Source organism: Neovison vison, chromosome 3 (genome assembly GCF_020171115.1).
Source record: "Neovison vison isolate M4711 chromosome 3, ASM_NN_V1, whole genome shotgun sequence".
NCBI classification, from domain to species: domain Eukaryota; kingdom Metazoa; phylum Chordata; class Mammalia; order Carnivora; family Mustelidae; genus Neogale; species Neogale vison.
The window spans coordinates 217,954,178-217,975,261 of NC_058093.1; the positions used below are offsets into that span (position 1 = coordinate 217,954,178).

The 21,084-nt window shown below is 45.6% G+C and overlaps 1 protein-coding gene across 3 annotated transcripts in view; it reads left to right on the forward strand.

The window, feature by feature from the left end:
* MORC2 (MORC family CW-type zinc finger 2) overlaps positions 1 to 13,777 on the forward strand; it is a 42,794-nt gene extending 29,017 nt beyond the window's left edge. The window contains exons 13-27 of one of the 3 annotated variants that reach the window (XM_044243903.1): positions 1,322 to 1,462; positions 1,548 to 1,702; positions 1,815 to 1,943; positions 2,452 to 2,557; positions 2,875 to 3,007; positions 4,142 to 4,216; positions 4,300 to 4,680; positions 5,265 to 5,396; positions 5,859 to 5,913; positions 6,333 to 6,474; positions 6,602 to 6,829; positions 6,923 to 7,016; positions 10,638 to 10,826; positions 10,920 to 11,012; positions 12,032 to 13,777. In XM_044243903.1, the coding sequence (XP_044099838.1) occupies positions 1,322 to 1,462; positions 1,548 to 1,702; positions 1,815 to 1,943; positions 2,452 to 2,557; positions 2,875 to 3,007; positions 4,142 to 4,216; positions 4,300 to 4,680; positions 5,265 to 5,396; positions 5,859 to 5,913; positions 6,333 to 6,474; positions 6,602 to 6,829; positions 6,923 to 7,016; positions 10,638 to 10,826; positions 10,920 to 11,012; positions 12,032 to 12,100 (2,122 nt within the window). In that variant the 3' untranslated portion in view covers positions 12,101 to 13,777. The remainder of the gene's footprint in view (positions 1 to 1,321; positions 1,463 to 1,547; positions 1,703 to 1,814; positions 1,944 to 2,451; positions 2,558 to 2,874; positions 3,008 to 4,141; positions 4,217 to 4,299; positions 4,681 to 5,264; positions 5,397 to 5,858; positions 5,914 to 6,332; positions 6,475 to 6,601; positions 6,830 to 6,922; positions 7,017 to 10,637; positions 10,827 to 10,919; positions 11,013 to 12,031) is intronic. The other 2 variants (XM_044243905.1, XM_044243904.1) reach the window with 2 other exon arrangements.
* Positions 13,778 to 21,084: the final 7,307 nt, after the last annotated feature.

Consider the following 21,084-nt stretch of genomic DNA (forward strand, 5'->3'; position numbering starts at 1 on the left):
AGCAGGGGGAGCGGTAGGCAGGGTGAGAAGCAGGCTCCCTGCTGAGCAAGGAGCCATATACATGGCTTGATCCCAGGACCCTGGGATCATGACCCTAGCTGTAGGCAGCCGCTTAACCAACTGAGCCACCCAGGTGTCCCTGGCTTTTTGTTTTTTAAAATTATGTAACGTTTGTACTCATTATTGACAATTAAAGAGCTTCAGGAATCCTCCCCACCTTGTGAGTTTGCTGTTCTATCACAAAGGTTGCTTTGAGAGAGCCAGTGATGTTGTGGTCCCAAATGCTTGTCAGTGCCCACTGTAGGTTTTCTCCTGAGGTAGGAAAAGTCAGGGCAGGGCCAATCCCTGGAATAGAACACCAGACCTTCCTTCCTGGCCATTCCCATTCCTCCCTCTGTTTTTTCTTTTTTTTTTCCTCTCCCTTCCTTCCTTCTCTCTCCTTTTTTCTCTTCATTTTTTCTTTTTTCTCTTTTTCATTTAAAGGATATATCCTTTAAATATATATATTTAATAATATATACCATATATAAGTATATATATTATGTATAGATACATCATATATATATGATGCTAGTTATACAAAACTTGTAATACACAGACCATTTTTAGAAATACCATCTTAAAACTTCTTTATATTAGTACCTTCTGGTACTATTTACTCTTAATATTTTATCCCAGGTTAAAATAAGGAGTAATGCTGTAGATTGAGTTTTGGAGAATGGGCACTTGCCCTAGCTCATTAGATTATCTCCATATCCCGTTTTATGTCTGGAGTTTCTCGGAACTCTGGTCATTTCCCAAGTTGCTGTTTCTTGGCCTTCCTGCCACAAGCATATAGGTTCCCGGATTCTTCTGAGTTAGTGCACTGCTTATTAATCCACTTTTCAACTCCATGATTTTGTTACTCATCACATGAGGGTCTCTTCTCTCACATACATGTTCATTGTTCTAGTGAATTTTTACCTTTTTAGAATTAATTACTGTCATATTAGTGGACTAGGTATGACCTTGTATTTAGCCCACCATGTAACTATCTTCACACAGATTTGCAGCAGCTTCACAGTATCCCATTCATACTTAAATCTTAACATCCCTGTTTTGCTACCAGAAGCCAGCCATAGTCACATGCTTTTAATTAGGGATTCTTAGAGTCACTGCACAGCACCATACCCCTACCAGGTCTGATGGGTTACACATTTGGAAGTGCAAAATTTCTTACTTAACATGTCTCAAGTTTAAGCTTAAGCTCACATACCTTAAAGAAGATGGTGTTTGTCTGTTAATGGGTTGATCAGTTTACGTTTATCTTGTGTCTTCTCAGAGCACTTAAAGAACCTAAGGAACTGAATTTTGTCTTTGGGGTCAACATTGAACACCGGGACCTGGATGGCATGTTCATCTATAACTGTAGCCGCCTGATCAAGATGTATGAGAAAGTGGGCCCACAGCTTGAAGGAGGCATGTGAGTATTGCCCACCAAGAGCTTTTCAGCCCAAGGTGGTGAGTGGGCCAGTGGGATGACAGAACTGTCTTCTTTCTCCCTTCAGGGCATGCGGTGGGGTTGTTGGGGTTGTTGACGTGCCCTACCTGGTCCTGGAACCTACACACAACAAGCAGGACTTTGCTGATGCCAAGGAGTACCGGCACCTGCTGCGGGCGATGGGGGAGCATCTGGCACAGTACTGGAAGGACATTGCCATTGGTAATTCCCTTTCTGTTCACTTCTTATCTTAGGAGACCCTTAGTGCCCAAGGGTATAAATTTAGGAAGAGCAAGAGGCTGGCTTCTAATATGTGTGGGTGTTTCCTTTCCAGCCCAGAGGGGAATCATCAAGTTCTGGGATGAGTTTGGCTACCTCTCTGCCAACTGGAACCAGCCCCCATCCAGTGAGCTACGTTACAAGCGTCGGAGAGCTATGGAAATCCCAACCACCATCCAGTGTGGTGAGCCAGTGGTCAGAACTTCCTTCTGACTCTCCACCATAATCCATGACCCTCTTCTCTTTGTCCCCTTGCTGGCCTCCTGACTTGACTTTCATGGACTCTGGGTCCCACTGGAGATGAGTCTGGTGGTGGCCCTGAGAGCTCAGCCTTGGGGCTGTGTCAAGTCCACCTGTCCCTCCTGAATGAGGCAGAGTGTATCTAACCCACGGAGCCTAACTTTGGTGCCACATTCTTAATGGTGTGAGTGATGATTTAGCCAGGATCCTGTTAGAGGAGGGAGAGAGGCTGGGAACATTGAAAAGTCCACGATATAAAATGTCTCTTCTTGCTGGAATCACCATCCCTGAGAAGAATTAATATTCTGCAAGGCAGAGTTGTAGCCAGCATAAAGATCTTTGCCAGGAAAGTTGGGGGCATCTTTGCCTTGGGCTTGGTTGGGAGGAACCTGTTTACTAAAGATTGTTACGGGGCAAGGCTGATGTTTGTGGGGGTGTTTTCTGTGTCACAGATTTGTGTCTGAAGTGGCGAACCCTCCCCTTCCAGCTGAGTTCTGTGGAAAAAGATTACCCTGACACCTGGGTTTGCTCCATGAACCCTGATCCTGAGCAGGACCGGTGAGCACTTGCTCTAACAAGGAGATTGTGGGTATCTCTTATCTCCCTACTGTATTCTCTCTACCTTTTGGGTAAATAACTCGCTGTGCATCTTGAGGTCAGTGCTGATATCCTCACATCTCTGTCTTGCTGCAAATAATAAGTGCCCTGGAAATAAGAATAGATGTCTGTCCTGCAGTGAGTATTCATTCTGTACATTTGGGAACCCTGAGGTTGTTGCTATGGTGAGAGAGAGCATGGGTTGGTCGAAGAGGAGGGACCATGTCCTACTTAGGGCCCTGTTTTGCCATCACCTCCCTAACACCCTCTTTCTACAGATGTGAGGCTTCTGAACAGAAGCAGAAGGTTCCCCTGGGGACATTCAGAAAGGACCTAAAGACACAAGAAGAGAAGCAGAAGCAGTTGACAGAGAAAATTCGCCAGCAGCAGGAAAAGCTAGAAGCCCTGCAGGTGTGTGGGTCATGGGCAGTGGACAGAGCTAGCTATTTTGTTTATGTATTCCAATGTGGTCAGAAAATAAGTATCCTATCAGAGAGGTAACTGCCATCAACTAACATATCCTAACTTTTTATGACTACCTATGTGTACATAAATATATATTTTATAATAAAAATATGGAAACTATGCATCATGATACATGATCTTTAGTGCATACTTTTTTTTTTTTTAAGATTTTATTTATTTATTTGTCAGAGAGAGAGAGAGGAGCGAGAGTGAGCACAGGCAGACAGAGTGACAGGCAGAGGCAGAGAGAGAAGCAGGCTCCCTGCTGAGCAAGGAGCCCGATGCGGGACTCGATCCCAGGACGTTGGGATCATGATCAACCAACCAAGCCACCAAGGCGTCCCTAGTGCATACTTTTCTTGAGACACTTTTTCAGAAGTGAATTTGAAAGAGTAAGAGGGTTTGTAAAATCTTACGGCTTTTTTATAACTACTTCCAAGTTATTCTCCAGAATATATATTAATTTCTGTTTTTTACAAGCAGTACATTTATTTTAAAATATTTTGCAATTTAATAGGCAAAGATACACATCTTATAATTTGAATTTCCTTCATATTTTTAAATTCGACAATTTTTTTATTCATCAATTTGTTTTTTCAGGATAGCTTATTCTTATTTTTTTCATATTTGTCAGGTTTTTGAGGTGTGTTTATGATATTAATCCTTTATCATTTTTATTATAAAAAGCTTTTTCTTTTCTGGCTTCAGTTTATGTGCAGATGTTACACCAATCTGGATGTCTTAGGCCTGCCACTATGTCTGCTGAATCCTACTCATCCTTTCTGACCTTTTCCAAGAGGCTTTTCTTACCTTTTCTGGCTTCTTTTATAGGAATTTAATTCATTGACACTTTTTCCTGGTCTCTGAATTGCTATATTAATCACATAAAATCCTGTAGTTTGCTGATGATTTAGGGTATTTTTTGTCTCCCCAGTGAGAATGGGAGTCTTACAATAGTAGGACTGTGGCCTAGGTTTTCTTTTTTATATGCATACTGTCCCAGCCACATAGTAGGGATGCAGAGTATCCTTGAATGTTCCAAGACATTCAAACAGCCTCATCATCATGTTTGCTGTGCAGAAAACCACACCTATCCGCTCCCAAGCTGACCTGAAGAAATTGCCTTTGGAAGTGACCACCAGACCTTCTGCTGAGGTAAGGCCCAGGAGAAAGGGAAGGGCTTTTTCTTAGGTGTCTCACGCTATGTTCAGTGTTCTTACTCTCTTGTTCTCTTTTAGGAACCTGCACGTAGACCTCAGCGACCTCGGTCACCTCCTTTACCTGCTGTGATCAAGAATGCCCCGAGCAGACCCCCTTCCCTGCAACCTCCCAGGCCAGCCAGCCAGCCCCGAAAGGCTCCTGTCATCAGCAGCACCCCAAAACCTCCTGCCCTGGCAGCTCGGGAGGAGGCCAGTACATCTAGGGTGCTACAACCACCGGAGGCACCCCGAAAACCTGCTAACACACCGGTTAAGACTCCGCCCCGGACCACCCCTGTGGTGCAGCCACTGTCACCATCTCTGCTACCCAACTCCAAGAGCCCTCGGGAGGTCCCTGCTCCCAGAGCCATCAAGACTCCAGTGGTCAAGAAGCCAGAGCCACCCAGTAAACTCTGCCCAGTAAGATGCTTTATCTCTTCCAGCCCTGAGTCTATCCTCAGTGGTGTAGGAATGGAATCAGGCTGTGTCAAAGCTGTACTGGGGGAGACTCACTGGAGGTCATCGAATCTAAAGCTGCTTGTTTCTTGAGGAGGAGTCTCAATAGCTGAAGGGACTTGATCTGGTCAGGGTACAGAGCATGGTGATTTCCTGTCCAAGGAGCTCTTCGCTGTTCCCTTCAAGTTCTGGTCTGCCATAAATTTGAGTCCCCACCACCAGCTTGTATGGTATAGGTATAGGTTGGCAGCATGGTGACAGCCGTGGTGGGCTGCAATGGTCAGCATGTCTCAGGGTGGTCATAGCTGACTGGCCAGGAAGGCTAAGGGAGAAATAAACTGAGAGGCTCACTCTGCTACAACTTTGAGCAAAGGGCCCTGTGAGCACAGGGATCAGGAGGTTGTTGTATACTGAGTAATGTCAGGAGGCTCAGCCCTGTGGGACCTGAGAAGCATACGAGTGGAACAGTTCCTTTAGGCCAGGTGCAATCTTCTGCACTTCAAGGGCTGACGGGGGCCCTCCTTATATTCCCTCTCCTCTTGCTGTAGACCACTCAGGGTCGGAAGCGGACTCTTGGGGTCTCTGATGAAGAAGAAGCTGAGGAAGAGGCTGAGAGGAGGAAAGAGAGGTCTAAGCGGGGCAAGTTTGCTGTGAAGGAAGAAAAGAAGGACTTGAATGAGGTAGGTGGTCCCAGGTGAGATTAGAACGTCCTTCCCCAGGATTGCAGTCTGTACCAGCTCCATTTTTGTTTTGTGATTTGAGCCTCCCAGAAACCCAGTTCATCTCTATAGGACTCAGTCACACAGATGACTTAGAAACATGGTGCCAGGTAGGCTTCTGAGTGAGACTGGCTTCTGGCTCTTATCACTGGCAGGAGGTCACACATAGATAAGGGAGGCTTGAAATCCTTCGCTTCCCAGTGTCTGTGACTTTTCTTTGCATACTATCTTGTTTATAAAGGTGACAGAAGGGTAGATACTCAAGGTAGTGATTTAGAGAGCAGCTCTTGGTGAGACATGGAAATTTAAATGGCCGCATATAAGATAATATGAAGTGACAGCTAATGACCTTGGGTTCTAGTCATTTAAAAATCTGCTTTTCAGGGGCACTGGGGATGCCTCTAATAGACTCTCTTCTTACAGCTCTCAGACAGTGCTGGGGAAGAGGACCCAGCTGACCTTAAGAGGGCTCAGAAAGGTGAGTTTGGGGAGGTACTAGGCAGTCTGTGGGGAAAAAGGGTAGTGGGGCCCCTCTGCCTGCAACTCCTTATCCCGAAGGCTCTTGAAGGTTTTCCTGGCTCTGGGCTCTTGTGCAGCAATGCTTCCAAGTCTGATCCTGAGAAGAATTCTGAAGATAACACACCCTTATCTGTATTTTTAGCACAGATTTCTTGGCTTGCACTTCTGGCAGGCTGTCATCCTGCTGCTCTTTGGCACCCTCCTGGCAGATGGGGAAGGAGACCAGGGTGGCTGGGCTCAATGTTCCTGGCAAAGTATGGGCAAGCATGTAGGAGTTCTTGTCCCTGCATATCCTGGGACAGTCTCTCTCAAGGTGGCCCTGGCTGAGTTGGGAACTTTGTTAGTTTTTTGACTCTTGCTCCATCCTCATTCTCTCAGATAAAGGGTTGCACGTGGAGGTGCGTGTGAACAGGGAGTGGTACACAGGCCGTGTCACAGCCGTGGAGGTGGGCAAACATGTGGTGCGGTGGAAGGTGAAGTTCGACTACGTGCCCACAGATACCACTCCGAGAGACCGCTGGTAACACCCCTTTCCAGAGGTTGACAGAGTTGGCCAGGCCAGGGGGAGGTCTGTCCCTGGTCTCCCAGCAGGTGGCTCATCCTGGGTATCTGGGATGCACATGACACAAGTGCTGTGTGACTTCTAGGGTAGAGAAAGGCAGTGAGGACGTGCGGCTGATGAAGCCCCCTTCTCCGGAGTACCAGAGCCCTGATACACAGCAGGAGGGCGGGGAGGAGGAGGAGGAGGTGGTGGTGGCCCAGCAGGCTGTAGCCATGGCAGAGCCCTCTACTTCTGACTGCATCCGCATAGAGCCTGACACCACTGCCCCGAGCACCAACCACGAGACCATTGACCTGCTCGTCCAGATCCTCCGGTATGTGTGTCTTCCCACTTTGGGGCTAACTGTGGTGCTCCGCACTTTTTCTTGCTATTCTGAATTTCTGTTCCCACCTTCTCCTTTCTTTAGGAATTGTTTACGGTACTTTCTGCCTCCAAGTTTCCCCATCTCCAAGAAGGAGCTTAGTGCTATGAATTCAGATGAGCTAATATCATTTCCTCTGGTGAGTTTGGCCTAACCTTTATTTTTATTCTGTGTGGCCCCTCAGCTTCGTGCTTTTTGGAATTGCCAGCTCTTGCTATGTCTTTCTCCTCTCTTCCTGGCAGTAGCTTGTTGTGACTGGCATGTAGAAACCAACCATATGCTACTGTAAGATGCTGGGGCTGAGTCCTCACTTAGGGGCAGCAGGCCTGGTTTGACATGTCACAATGAGTATATTCTTTTTTTCTCTACCCCAGCAAAGGGGGTAAACTTGTCCCAGGCAACAGGGAAGAACTTGGGCTCAAAATGCCTGAAGCTTGACTCTTAGAGCCAGGTAGAGATGTGTTGGAAGTAAGCACTGAGTGTTGTTGTGCTCTTGGGGCACAGGCTCTGTGCTGGAGCTCTTAATGAGCAGCAGGAGAGAGTCCTGCCTCCTAAGTGGCTTATGGTTCAGTGGGGATTAAATTTTTACCAGGTAGTTGGACATGAGACTGTGAGCTGTAAGTGCTGTGGAAGCAGGTGTTGGGCTGTGGCAGCATTGGGGAGGGAGAGAGCAGCAGTCTGAAGTGCCTGTGTGACAGGGAAACTTTGAGGCAGGGAGACTTTGTGAGCAAGGGGTCAGAGCGATGAAAGTTCCCAGATTAAGGCAGCAGGCTGTGTGAGGAGCACTTTGGGAAAAAGAGAGCCTGAGGGCCAGGATATGGTGCATCTTGAATGTCTGGTCTTAGGCATAGTGGCTTGAACCTTGTATAAAATGGAGGGCTAGCAAAAGTGTTGAGTTGGGGGAATTTGTCAGTCTGAACCTGGTCTAGGACAAGAGGCAACAAACTTTCTGTAGAGGGCCAGCTAGCAGATATTTTCAGCTCTGGGGGTTATATAGTCTCTGTGGTAACTACTGAACTCCACTATTACAGCATGAAAGCTGCAGTAGACAATTTGTAAAGGAGTAGATATGGCTGTGCACCAATATAAGCTCTATTTACAAAACCGGCAGCAGGCTGATTTGGCCTGGGGCTCTAGTGTGCTGACCCTGCCCTAAGAGGATACTTCTCGGGGCGCCTGGGTGGCTCAGTGGTTTAGGCCGCTGCCTTCAGCTCAGGTCATGATCTCAGTGTTCTGGGATCGAGCCCCGCATCGGGCTCTCTGCTCAGCAGGGAGCCTGCTTCCCCCCTCTCTCTCTGACTGCCTCTCTGCCTACTTGTGATCTCTCTCTCTCTGTGAAATAAATAAATAAAAAATCTTTAAAAAAAAAAAAAAGAGGATACTTCTCATGGTAGTGTGGGTGGGATGGGTGGATGGGAGATGCAGGGGCAAGGCGGCAGGTCCACTTGTGAAAGGTCAGAGGTGAGGGAGTGGCAACTTGAGCCAGAGTGGTGGGAGTGAACTGGTGGGTGAAAGGGCCATGTCAGGTTGTTGACTGGAATCAAGTGATGGGGGAGGAGGCAGAGCCCACGTGCTTCTCTATGTCTCAGGCCTGTGGGAAGTGATGACAAAGCTATTAACTGGGAGAGAAAACAGAGGGTGAGGATAGGAGAGGTGATGAATTGTGATGTATGTTGGGCTGGAAGCACCAGCACCTACATTTCTGGTGATGTCCAGTGGGCAGGTGGAGATTGGGGACTGGGTGCTTAAGGGCTGCAAAGGCCAGGCCTGCAGATGGGATCTGGGAGTTGTCTTCATTGAGTGGGATAGATATTTTTATGGTTGGAATCTATGGAAGTTTTCTAGGGAGGAGTTTCTAGACAATAGAACTAGAATCGAAACTGCAAGTCTAGTATTTTCAAGATGTTGGGGCCTCGTGTGGCAGCTATGTGTTTGATGGTTTGCCAGAGAGGAAGAGATGGGGTTTTTAATCTCCATTCTATTTTTTTTTTTTTTAAAGAGATGTTAGGTGTTGAAGAAACAAGCTCAGAGAGGTGAAAAGTCTGTTGTGATAAAACCCAAATTTGAACCCAGGTACCTCTTCTTTAGGACAAGGGTCTTGCCCTTCTACCAGAATTGCCTTGCTTCCTGAGATGAGAGGGGAGGAGCAGGCAGAGGGAGCTAGAGGATGGCAGAGCTCCTGGTTGCTTCCCCAGAAAGCTCCATGCCTCAGCTCTTGCTCTTGTTGAGGCTGCGGGTGCTCTCTGCAAATCCCAGGAAAAAACCACTCACAGGATGGCTAGGGTGGCCTGGCAGCCTCTTGTCAGTCAGATTTGTTGATTTGGGCTTAAAGTTGTTGCCAGACTCAGAGCAAAGCCTGAGCGTAGTGGGATCTTTGCTGCTTAGACCAGAAACACAGCCAGGAGCATCTGAGCCTCAAAGAGTCCATTAGCTTGTGCTTATAAAAGGAGGTATACGACCAATGCATCAACTTTATAGTCTGCTGATTGTAATGTCTACAGCAACTCAAACTAATTTTTAATGTCAGGGACACAACAGGGTCTAATATTCATTATGTTTTTGTCAGTCTGTAAAAGATCCTTTTTGCTATCATACTGGAGTAAGGGTTCCATAAAGTCCTCAGGAGTCCTGCAAACATTAGATTTAAATATATCTGTTTTTAAAAAATAATATAACCTTGCAAATCTATAATAAATAAAAAGTTTAAAGTGTTTAAAAAAACTAACATAGGCTCAAGACATGTACTGAGTTTTAATATTTTGGAGTCTGCTCAAACATTTATTTTGTGCTGCCAACATAATTATTTTTTACATAAAACTTCAAATTTCTTTGCCATCTTGGTTTAATAAGATAATTCTCTATATTTATATTGTAAGGTAAATGACACAGTTAAGTACTTGCCAGTAACACTTTTTAAAACCACAGTCAGGAGCCTGTAATGCTTTTTAAAAACAGGAGCCCTTCAATGGCAAGTAGCTCATACATTTTTACAGAAGTGTATAAACACAAGTTGATAAGATTGCAGTGGTCAGCCAGAACCACTCATTTTCATCAAATGACCTTACCATTCTTACTGGTGGCTTAGGAGTAGATGTTAAAAATTTGAGCTTTGAAAATAGATACTGCTCAGATTTTTTTACAATTAGATTCCATGTTCGAATTCAAAATATATCTTTTGAAGCAAGTGTTCTGCTACCTTTTAAAAGTTTGAAAAGCCTCATGTCTAGAGAAACTGCTGGTTTACCATCACTACCCCACATCTTGGAAATTTCGGATACTTAGGAAAGGTAGTAAAAGCTCTGATCCTGCTTGTAGAAGTATACTACACAAATCTGGAGGTATTTGCATTGGTGGGTGTTTGATAAATATTTCTGGAAGAGAACTTTTGGTTCTTAACATTGTGGGGTGTGACTTCGGATAGACTGTCAGGAGGACTGGTGAAGTTAGAAAGGTGTGATTGAGCTGGGAGAGGGGCTTGTCCTTTTTGTGAGAACTGGAATGGAAGAATCATTCTTCACATTTACTAATGGCTTGCTGTCTGCCAAGGGTTGAGGACTTCACATTGGGTGATCCTGTCTTCCTCCTCATGGCAGCCTCATGAGATGGGCTAGAAAACCCGCTTGTCCCTTGTGTGTGACATCCCTTCACACTGAGCATCCTTGTGCTGGGCTAGTTGGGTGAGAATACAAGTGCCGATTTAGAGCAACCCTGCGGACCCCTGTAAGCTCATGCACTCACCCTCTGGGTTCCCTCCCTACAGAAAGAGTACTTCAAGCAGTATGAAGTGGGACTTCAGAATCTCTGCCATTCCTACCAGAGCCGTGCTGACTCACGGGCCAAGGCCTCCGAGGAGAGTCTGCGCACTTCTGAGAGAAAGCTCCGAGAGACAGAGGAGAAGCTGCAGAAGCTGAGGACCAACATCGTGGCGCTCCTGCAAAAGGTGCAGGAGGTGAGCCAGGCAGCCCTCTCATTGCAGCTGGACCACCTGGTGTCTCAGGGAGGGGGGCCTGGGCACCTCCTGCTCCCTTCTCCCCACTCACAGGAATCTGTGGTTCCAACCCTGGCTGCACAGCATCCTGACCAAGAGGGCTGGAGGTGGTGCGGCTGCCTGGGCCTCATCCCAGCCAGACCCACGGTATCAGATTTTTGCCCTTGTTTAGATATTCTGATTTACAACCTGGTTTGAGAATCCTCCAAGCCATAAAACAGAAAGAAGTTCTCGCTTTTCCAGATGACGCCCAGATTGGGATTGGGTTGCCCAGAAGTGGGGAGTGCCCCTGTGGGGTCCTGCACCCAGGCAGTGAAAACTGTGGACTTGTTCTGTGTCTGTCCTGGGGATACTGGGTGAACCTTATAGGCAAAATAAGGTCCCTATCCTCATGGCCCAGTAGTTTGGGCCTTCTACAAAAGAAAGAAAACACGAAGGCCACTTTACTAGGGTGTTCTAAGAAGAGGGTATTTGAGCTAAGAGTAGAATCAGTTACACAAGATTGGATGTGAGTGCTTTGAGCAGAGAGAAGACCTGAGGCCCAAAGTAGTGAGTTGTGGGCAATAGAAGAGGTGGGGCCTGTGTGAAGTCAGAGTCCCTGGAGGGGTGTGGCACAATCCTGTTTGTAACCTAAGATACTTATTCTGGTTGGTTGTAGGAAATCCTGGAGTGGGGTGGAAATTAGAAGCCAGGGCTTGGGTGAGGAGGTTCTCACACTTAACCTGGGTGAGAGATTTGGTGGCCTGAATCTTGGATGGTGACTGTGAGAAAGATTTTGTAATATTTGGGGGGAAGGAAGGAAACAGGGGTGATTCTTCTGGTTTGTCTTGAGCTGCTTGGTGAGGGAAGGTGGTAGGTAGCCAGTACTGAGACAGGCACAACCTGGGGTGGAATAATGCAGTTGGAATAAGGAGTCTGAGAAGTCTGCAACACATCTAAGACACCCGGGAACCTGGGGTGAAGGCAGGGCAGGAGCAAGAAATCTGGGCGTCATCTGTGCAAGAGGATGGGGAGGGGGGAGAATGATCAAGATGGGACAGGCCTGACAGCCAGGGCGGAGGGGGAAGAGGAGGGGACTCTGGACTCAGGCTCCTTTGCCTGTGAGAAGGATGGGGAGCCCCACCACTACCTTCTGGCTTCTAGCTGACTGCTCCCTTCTATTCCAGGACATAGACATCAACACAGATGATGAGCTGGATGCCTACATCGAGGACCTGATCACCAAGGGGGACTAAGGGGCTCAGAGACAAAGATCAGCTCCTCTGCCCTTTAAGGCAGAGTTCTTGGGGGGTGGTGTTTTGTTCATGGGTTGGTGGACTTACCTTGGTTTGACTCAAGTGAGACATTTGTGCTTTTGGAGGGAAAAATACTCTGATTCTTTGAATCTTCCTCCCTAAGTTTATAAATATTTATTTTTTAAAAGAAATAAGATGCTGCACCTGCTGTGAGACCATACATTTTTCTTTTGATGACTCTTGGGCAAAGGACAGAGAACGAGGATGCCAGGCTCCTTCAAGTCTTGTCTCCTGGCTCCTTAAGATGTGGTAAACCCAGTGTCATCCATAAGTCGGAGAGGCTTTGGGGGCAGGCCTCATCTCTTCTAGAGGATGAACAATGTTGAAATCTGAGGGGTAGAGGGGGGGAGGAGCCCTCCAGAGTGGTGCTTTTCCTATGGGCTCTGATCTGGGGGACCCCTGGGAACTATGTGTCAGGATGAGGCTCAGTCCCGAGCTGCTCCTTCTCAGGTCAGGGACATGAATGTCGGCCCAGGCAGCTGTCAGTCATCTTAGCTGTGGCTTGTCTAAACAGCTTGGGGAAGAAAGAGCCTCCCAATCAACCTCCCCATCCACCATTCGAGTTCTCTCTGTGGCAGTGATTTCCTTAGTTAACCATAGATAGTGAGGCTTCCCACCCCAAAAACTTGAGTCCAGGTTGAGAAGTAGATCTGACTCTAGTGGGATACATACTGAATGTTTGAATTCCAGAGGATTCTTTTTGAGAAAGCTTCTTATGGAGCCCCTGGTGCTGATCTGGTGGTGACCTCTGCCTGTGGCAGGGTCGGGAGGGAGCACACTGCCTCAGATGGTGCTGGCTGATCTGGAGAACCTGCTGCTGCTGCTGCTTTTACTGTTACCCCTCTGCCTGGCCCCACTGGTCCCTGCTCTGGGCCAGACTGAAGAGGGGGTCACTGAGCCACAGGGACCCCAGAGGCAGCCTTGTTGGAAGCTCACCATGCCTTCCCTCCCATCTAGTCACAGCCTCACACAGCTGTGTCCTTCAAGTGACTTCTCAGGGTCAAAGACAAAGGGAAAAGTTGCTGAGTTTCTCTTTAGTGGTCATTGGAAAAATTCGGGTTTGGTTTCCCCCAACTCTCCTCTCTCCTCTTTATTTGGGGACTTTGGGTTTTCTAGAGGCACAGGAACTATGGCCTGATACCACTGGTCTGTGATTCATCAAACGTTTCTGAGTGTGTTTCTTGCATCTACCCACCCCAGGTCAGCAGTGGCCCACATGCCACTCTCTGGCCTCTGCAGAAGACTGGGAGGTACTGGTGAGGGAAGTCTATCCACTTGTGCGTGTGTCCAGAAGCACCTGCAACTTGTGGGTTTGGGACTTCCCCAAACCACACCTCTCGGGGAGGGTTATTTGGGGAAATACCACTCAGAACCTGGCCTCTTCCTATGAAAGTTCTCTGAGCCTTGGGGTTTCTTGAGCTGGTAACTCCTCTCCTGTCCAGCTCGCTTTCCTTCTTCCCTGGCAGCATGTGGTTCATTTTTGTCCCAAACTTGCTGTTTTTATTCTAAAGGAAGTTGGTTCTGCATTTTTACCAGAGGGCAATACCCAAGTTTTTTATTTACACAGCTGTAATCAAAATGCAATACTATAAAACTTTTATTGGTGAGACTCCTGAACTCAGTCTCTTTTCTTCTGTTAGCACTTTCTACTTCATTCTTTCTACCATTATGGTTTTAAACTGTCTCCAGATTATTCCTCATCACCATCTTCCTTTTTCTGTATTCACATTCCTTTACACGCACAGAAACAAATGCTGAATTCTTAAAACATTTCAGCTTGAACTCCCTGTGCCTACTTTGCTGTACTGAATGCAGCCCTTTTCCCAGGCAGAGCTGTACCAACCACAGCTGCACTGAATGCAGCCCTTTTCCCAGGCAGAGCTCCTGCCATTCTGGGTGGGAAGATAAAGTTCAAGAGTCCCTCCCCTTTCCATGTGATGGGACCTGCTTGGAACTGTCTGAGGACTTGGGAGGAAGGAGGAAGTGATTAGGCTGGTTTGTGGCCTGAGGGCCCATAGCACAATGGCAGCAAAAAGGTGAATGAGTACAACATTGCTTGTTTTTAAGGAATGGGAGCAATGGGGTCTTTCTTTAGTTTTTAGGTGACACATACATAACAGTAAAAATTCAAACACTACAAAAGGCTGGAAAGCCTAAAAAGCAAGACACCCTTTCACCCTTGATCCCTGTTTTCTCCTTGAAAAGAATATCCATGCTGAGCACACATCTGTTTCTGCCTGTTTCCCACTCAGTGTATCTTGGAACCTGTTTTCAGAATAACCCATATGGGTCTGCTTTTTTCTTCTGCACAACCCAATAGCATTTCATTGTCTTGATGTACTGTTTTAAGAGTCTACTACTTAAACATTTGGGTAAACATTTATGACAAATGCTATGATCAGAGAGAGAGAGCGTGTGTGTGTGTGTATTATTAACTAAGATCTATATGTATGTATGGAAAATTCCAAAGAGAAATGGCTGTGTCAAATGGTAGATATTAATATTAAAATATTAAGATACAGTCCAGAAAAGACCTCCAACTTTAACTCCTACCAATAGTGTATTCCCCACCACCATCACCACCACACTTGTCAGTATGTGTTTCTTCCATCCTGTGTACCCATCTGGAAGGTGAAAGTGTATTTCTGAGTTGGTTTGAATTAAGTAAGATTGAGCACCTTCATTGGCCAGTTATATCTCTGCTGCAGTCTGTAATTCTGAATCTGGATTAGGGACTTTACAAAAGTGTTTACAAAAATATAAGATGATAACTAAGGGGTGAAGTCCTCAGGAGAATGTTCACCTTGTATAACCTCTTCAGGCCCTGAGTGTCCCACAGATTTAGGGTTATAACCCCCACTTTAGGATCAATACTGTATTTTAGCATTTTTGTTTACTCAAGGAAGACACAGGTTAATAGGTTGAGAAAAACTCTGGTTCCTTCTTCATCTAAGTGACATTATTTTTTAGCTGCTCTTGTTGGGTCCAGTTCCCCATGTCTCTGACTGCCTTTCAGACCTGTGGTTCAAGCAGTGGTAAGCAAGAGTTCATAGCTCTAAGGACCAGAAAGTGATAGAGCGTAAATGTCTCTGCCATTTATTAGAATACAAGGCTTGACTGAAGTAGGCAGTAGCTCCTGGCTACTTATCCCAAATTGCCAGGCGATCCTGCTGGTGGGTGGTCACTAAGGTGCCTGAAAGATCCTCAGAATTCCACTAGAGGGTTCTGGCTTTTGTTGGAGATGGAACCTGAGGCTTCCTTTGTTTTTGTTTTTTGTTTTTATTTTTTTAAAGATTTTATTTATTTGACAGAGCAAGAGAGAGCACAAGTAGGCAGAGAGGCAGGCAGAGAGAGGGGAAGCAGGGTCCCTGCTGAGCAGAGAGCCAGATGCGGCCCCATGCTGGGACCCTGAGACCTGAGCTGAAGCAGAGGTTTAACCCACCGAGCCACACAGGCGCCCCCTGAGGCTTCCTTTGGAATGACTGCATTGCTTTTGGGTCCCTGAACAGGTAAATGGCCCGCTTGGCCAAGGGAGGCAGAGCTCCAAGGGAACACACTTTCTCTGCCGCCCTGTTTGAGGCCTCAGACTGTTCTGTCTGTTCTTAGCACTAATGGGGTCACCCTCTCCATAGTGAGTGAGCAAGACAAAGACTGGACAGAGGAAGGCCCTGGCAAAAAGCATCTTGTTTTGCAATGAGCCAAAATATTGACCAGTCTACCCCTTTACCCCGCCACCCCCACCTTTTTCATCCAGGACCTTGCAATGTGTCTGGCCTAACTAGGGTTCCTGGTGGGTCCTGTAGAAATTTCCTTCCAGCTCACATGGCTTCAGAGAAATCACTGCCCAGCCTGGCTTATTTAAGGTATGAGGCTAGTTCACCTGAAATTTACTCAGAGGCCCACATGGATAGCCATTAATCTAGAGCTGGTCTGACTGAAGTTGGAATGGAGTCCAAAGCCCTTGTCCTGACCCTGAATTTTTGTGTCCAAGACTCACTGGTCCCTGCGAGCTACCTGTAGGCATTTCACTGCTTCCTCAGTGGCCCTCCTGGGGTGTTACTCCATAGCCATCCCCATAGCCTTTTAGCCCTTTGGCCTGTTTCAGCATCCCCTAAGGGCGAGGACCAGTGAGGCTTCCATCCATCATCTTCCCCATCCTCCTCCGGGGCTGTCCTGCAGGTTGCCTATGGTACATTCTGGCATTCCCAGCAGCTGGCAGCCAAGGTCTAGAGAGTGGGGAAGCTCATACCACTGGGGCACACTTGGACCACAAAAAGAAGGATCTGATGGACATAGACATCTCTTTTCCCCCTTTCCCCTCTGGACTTGGGTGAGAGGCTTCCATTGGGATTTGCTGGGGCCACTTCCTGCCCCAGCAACCACCCATTGTTTGTGAAGCCCTGGCCGGCTGTAATTCACCACTTTGTACTGTCCCTCCTTTTACACTTTAGTGAAGGTCTGGGCTCTCTCCAACCCCCTCAATGCCCCTACCATTTAGGTCAATCTGTCACCAGATGTGGGACACTACCGTGGGAGGAGAACTGTTAGAAGCGAAAGAGTTTTCAGTTCCTTAGTCTAAACCATCTATCACAAAACAACATGCGCTGGAAAACTGGCTGCAAATTCTTACCTGGCCCAGAAGACGCACGCGGCCGGGATCCAGCCGCAGTCCCATCCACCAGGCGCCGGCCTCTCCCAACCCGCCGACCGTTGCGGTCGGCCAGGGGAGACCCTACGCCAGTTCTCCAGACCCTCGAGGCGGGAACGTACAGCACCTGCACGGTGCACCTGCGTGGCACCGTGCTGCTCTCTGGCACGTGCGGCTGCGCCCTGCGCAAGCGCCTGCGAACACAACGAGCCCGCCAATGGGGCGGTGGGACATGAGAGCAGAGGGTGGGTAGGAAGCCACTGAGACCAAACTCAGGTTCTCGAGGCCCGCTGGCTACAGGGTCGGGCAGTGGAGGGCTGGCGGCACCACCAAGCAGGGCCAGATTGGGGGCAAGCTGGGGGGATGGCGGTCCCAGGGTCTTCACATCCTAAGGCGAGGGAAAGGCCTTGGGCATCCAATGACCTCCCCACACCCCAAATAGAAAAGTGGCTGGTGTGTGTTTGTTTTGTTTTCTTCTGGCGTCTGTGTATTAAGCCCAAGATGTTATTCAACTTTTTTTTTTTTTTTTTTTTTTGCCACTGCAGAAAGTATTTTGTGTAGATGACTTTGCAGTGTGGTGCTTTTATATCTGCAAGGATATATTTTATATCTGCAAAGGACCTGGAAAGGAAGCTGCATGTTTTACGTCTCAAAATAGCCATCTCCAGGTAGTTTTCCTTGAAGGTCTGGCCTGCTTCCCAGCCTGTCCATCCCTCCTTGGACCTGAGGCATCTTGTGTCTCACAACCTTGGCCCATTTTCTACTGGTTTGTCCTTAGCTTGGTGTATGTTGTTTCTTGAAAGGTAAACACTTTTAGGATTCAGAGAGTCTTACCATGTTTAGGAAAACCTTTCCCCTTCTCTTCATTGCCTTCCCTCCAAACATTCTCCTATGTTTTGTTGCAATATTGAAAAAAAAAGTCAGTGTGCACTCCCTGTGAAATACATTTTAGTTTAAGTGGTAAGGCAAGAGTCAAGCTCTGATTTTTCTTTCAGATGGAAATTCCCCATGTTCACCCCATTTATTAAGTGAACAACCATGGTCATTATTTATATTCCATTCTGTTTGGTGGGGTTGCTGTGACCATTGGACATGTCAGTGAAGACATCCTGTTATCAGTTGGAGAGGGGATTCTGATGTGAGAGGTGGAGCCCCAGCTGAAACTAGAATTTTGGGGATCAGGAGCATCTAGATGGATCAATCTCCCTCACTGTTTTGTTTTGTTTTTACTACTTTCCCAGCCTATTCATAGAATTTATTCTGTTAAGTGAAATTTATTTTTTTAGGATTTTATTTTTATTCATTTGAGAAGGGGAGAGAGAGAGAGAGAACAAGAATGTGGGGGCAAAGTGGGAGGGAGAAGCAGACTCCCCACCAAATGGGGAGCCCAGCGTGGAGCTCCACATCAGGAGGACCTGAGCTGAAGGCAGACTGTTGACTGACTCAACCACTCAGGCACCCTTATTAAGTGAAATTTAAGATCATGTTACCAAATTTTTTCCCATCCTTGCCAAAGAAAAAAGTTCCATTGTGATTTAAATTATAATTGCATTAAATTTAGATGTAAGTTATGGGAGGGTTGACATTTTTATGACCTTAAATCTCCCCAGAGGATATGAAATGGTTTTTCATTTGTTTAACTCCTTTTAGTCCTACAATAAGATTTTATAATTTCTTCATACAAGTCCTGTAACTTTCTCATTTATTTCTGTGTTACGGTTTTTGTCAGTACTGTGAATGGGTTATTTTTCCCATCTCTGTTCCTGGTAATTAATGCAGAGAAAAACAAACACCTAAAATATTTTCTATGTTGTGAACTCTGGTAGTTTTAAAAATAAATCTATTTTTTAATAGATGCAAGGCATAAATTTGTCAGTACACCAATTTAATTGCCATTTTATATTATTTTTTAAAAATATTTCAATGCTGGAGCACCTGGGTGGCTCAGTGGTTAAGCCTCTGCCTTCAGCCCAGGTCATGATCTCGGGGTCCTGGGATGGAGCCCCACATAGGGTTCTCTGCTCAGCGGGGAGCCTGCTTCCCCTCCTCTCTCTGCCTGCTGCTCTGCCTACTTCTGATCTCTCTCCCTCTATCAAATAAATAAATAAAATATTTTAAAAAAACTTAAAAAAATTTTAATGCTTTTTTTTTTTTTTTTTTTTAAGAGCATGCAAGTGAGGTGGGGCAGAGGAAGGAGAGAAAGAATCTTAAGCTGGCTCCACCTGGAGCCCTTGGCTGGGCTCAGTCTCATACCCTGATGAGCCAAAATCAAGAGTCTGAAGCTTAACCGACAGAGCCATCCAGGTGCCCTGCTCTTTGCTTTAGCTAGAAATGATGAAACAATATTAAATAATTATCTGGGTCTTGTTTCTGATGGGTTGGAAATCCAGAGGTTAGGGTTGAGCAGAATATTGGTTGTTGGTGTTGGTGAATGGCCTTTAAAGTGTGGAAAGAGATTCTATCTTGTTTAAACTTGGAGCTTCAGAAATGGAGCCATGGCTGCCAGTCTTACCTGAGTGGAGCGCCCCGAGGCACTAGTTATGTAGAATGAAGTGTGGGTTGGGGGGCATACAGTTGTCAGGCACACAATCCTGACTGTCAAACCATAAAAGAGATTTTTTTCCTTTAAGCTGCTGTTTTAACAATTATTTTTATTAGACATTGTGTTGTTGCAAGAGAATAGTATATTTATAAAATATTTATATGATAAGAATATGCCGTGTACACCTATGATCTTGTTTTTATAAAAAAACATTTTTCTTACCTTATAAATCTGTGTGCCTCTCCTGGTGCCTCTCTCCTTTCCAACAATAACAATTGCCCAACAATAACCACCATCCTGAATTTGATGTGTTTATTTGTTTTTGCTCTTTTAAAAACTTTTACCACCTCAGTTTCTGTTCCTAAATAATTGTTTTGTTTTGCCTGTTTTTGAACTTGAGTAGACATAACATTATTTTTCAATTTATTTCTTTTCAATATTGTGTTCCAGAAATTCATCCATGTTGTTAGATGTAGCTGTGATTTATTAATCTTCACTACCATATACTATTCTATCATTGCTGGATATCATACAGTAGTGAAAAATGAATCACCCCTACAATGGAACGTATAATTTTTTATCCATCTCTGTGACTGTCATTTGGATTGTTTCTAGGGTTTTTTGGTTTTGGATGTGTTTTTTGTTTTGTTTTGGTTTTTTGCTCTTAAAAATACAGCTGTGGACATTCTCATTTCCGTCCTCTGTAACATGCATCATCCTTGGAGTAAACTTGCTGAATCATGTAGGTCATACCACTTTCAATCTTACAAGGATAATGTCAGATTATTTTCAGAAACACTTGTATATGTTTACATGCTCATTAGTACTAAGTTCTTCAATTCTCTTCTTCCTTGCCTACACTTGATATTTCTAGACTTGGATTTTTTTTGCCAGTCTGGTAGGTATATAGTCGTAGGTCATTGCGGTTTTATTTATTTTTGTCATTGTGGTTTAATTTGCACTTCCCTGATTTCTCATGTGGTTGAGCACCTTTTCTTATCTATTGACCTTTGGATTTCTTTTTTTTTTTTTTTAAGGTTTTATTTATTTGACGGAGATCACAAGTAGGCAGAGAAGCAGGCGGGGGCGGGTGGGGGGGAAAGCAGGCTCCCTGCTGAGCAGAGAGCCCGATGCGGGGCTCCATCCCAGGACCCTGAGATCATGACCCGAGCTGAAGACAGAGGCTTTAACCCACTGAGCCACCTAGGTGCCCCTGGATTTCTTTTTTGATAAGGTGTTTGTTCAAGACTTTTGACAATTTTTTTTGTTTTGTTGTCTTCTTTTTATTGATTTGTATTTTTGTATATTCTGGATACAAGTTCTTCATAAGTTATCTGTGTTGCAGATTTCTTCCACTTTTTGGGATCCTTTTTTTAAAAAAAACCCTTTTAATAGAGTCTTGAGTAGAAGTTAATTTTAGCGTAGACTAATTTACCAATCTTTTTATTGTTTTTCTTGTAGCTTGTTTCAAGATATTCTTTCCCATCCTGAAGTCATGAAGATACTATTTTATATTAACTTATAGAGCTTTTATAGTTTTGTTCTTTACATATAAATCTTAAATCCACCTGGAAGTGACTTCTGTGTATGATATGAGATAGAGCTCCAATTCCTTACTTCTTCCTGATTGTCCCCACACCCTTTAGAAAAGTCTTACCTTTCTTCATTAATTTGCAATGATAACTCTTATATCAAATGTTCATATATATGTAAATCTGTTTCTGGATTTTTATT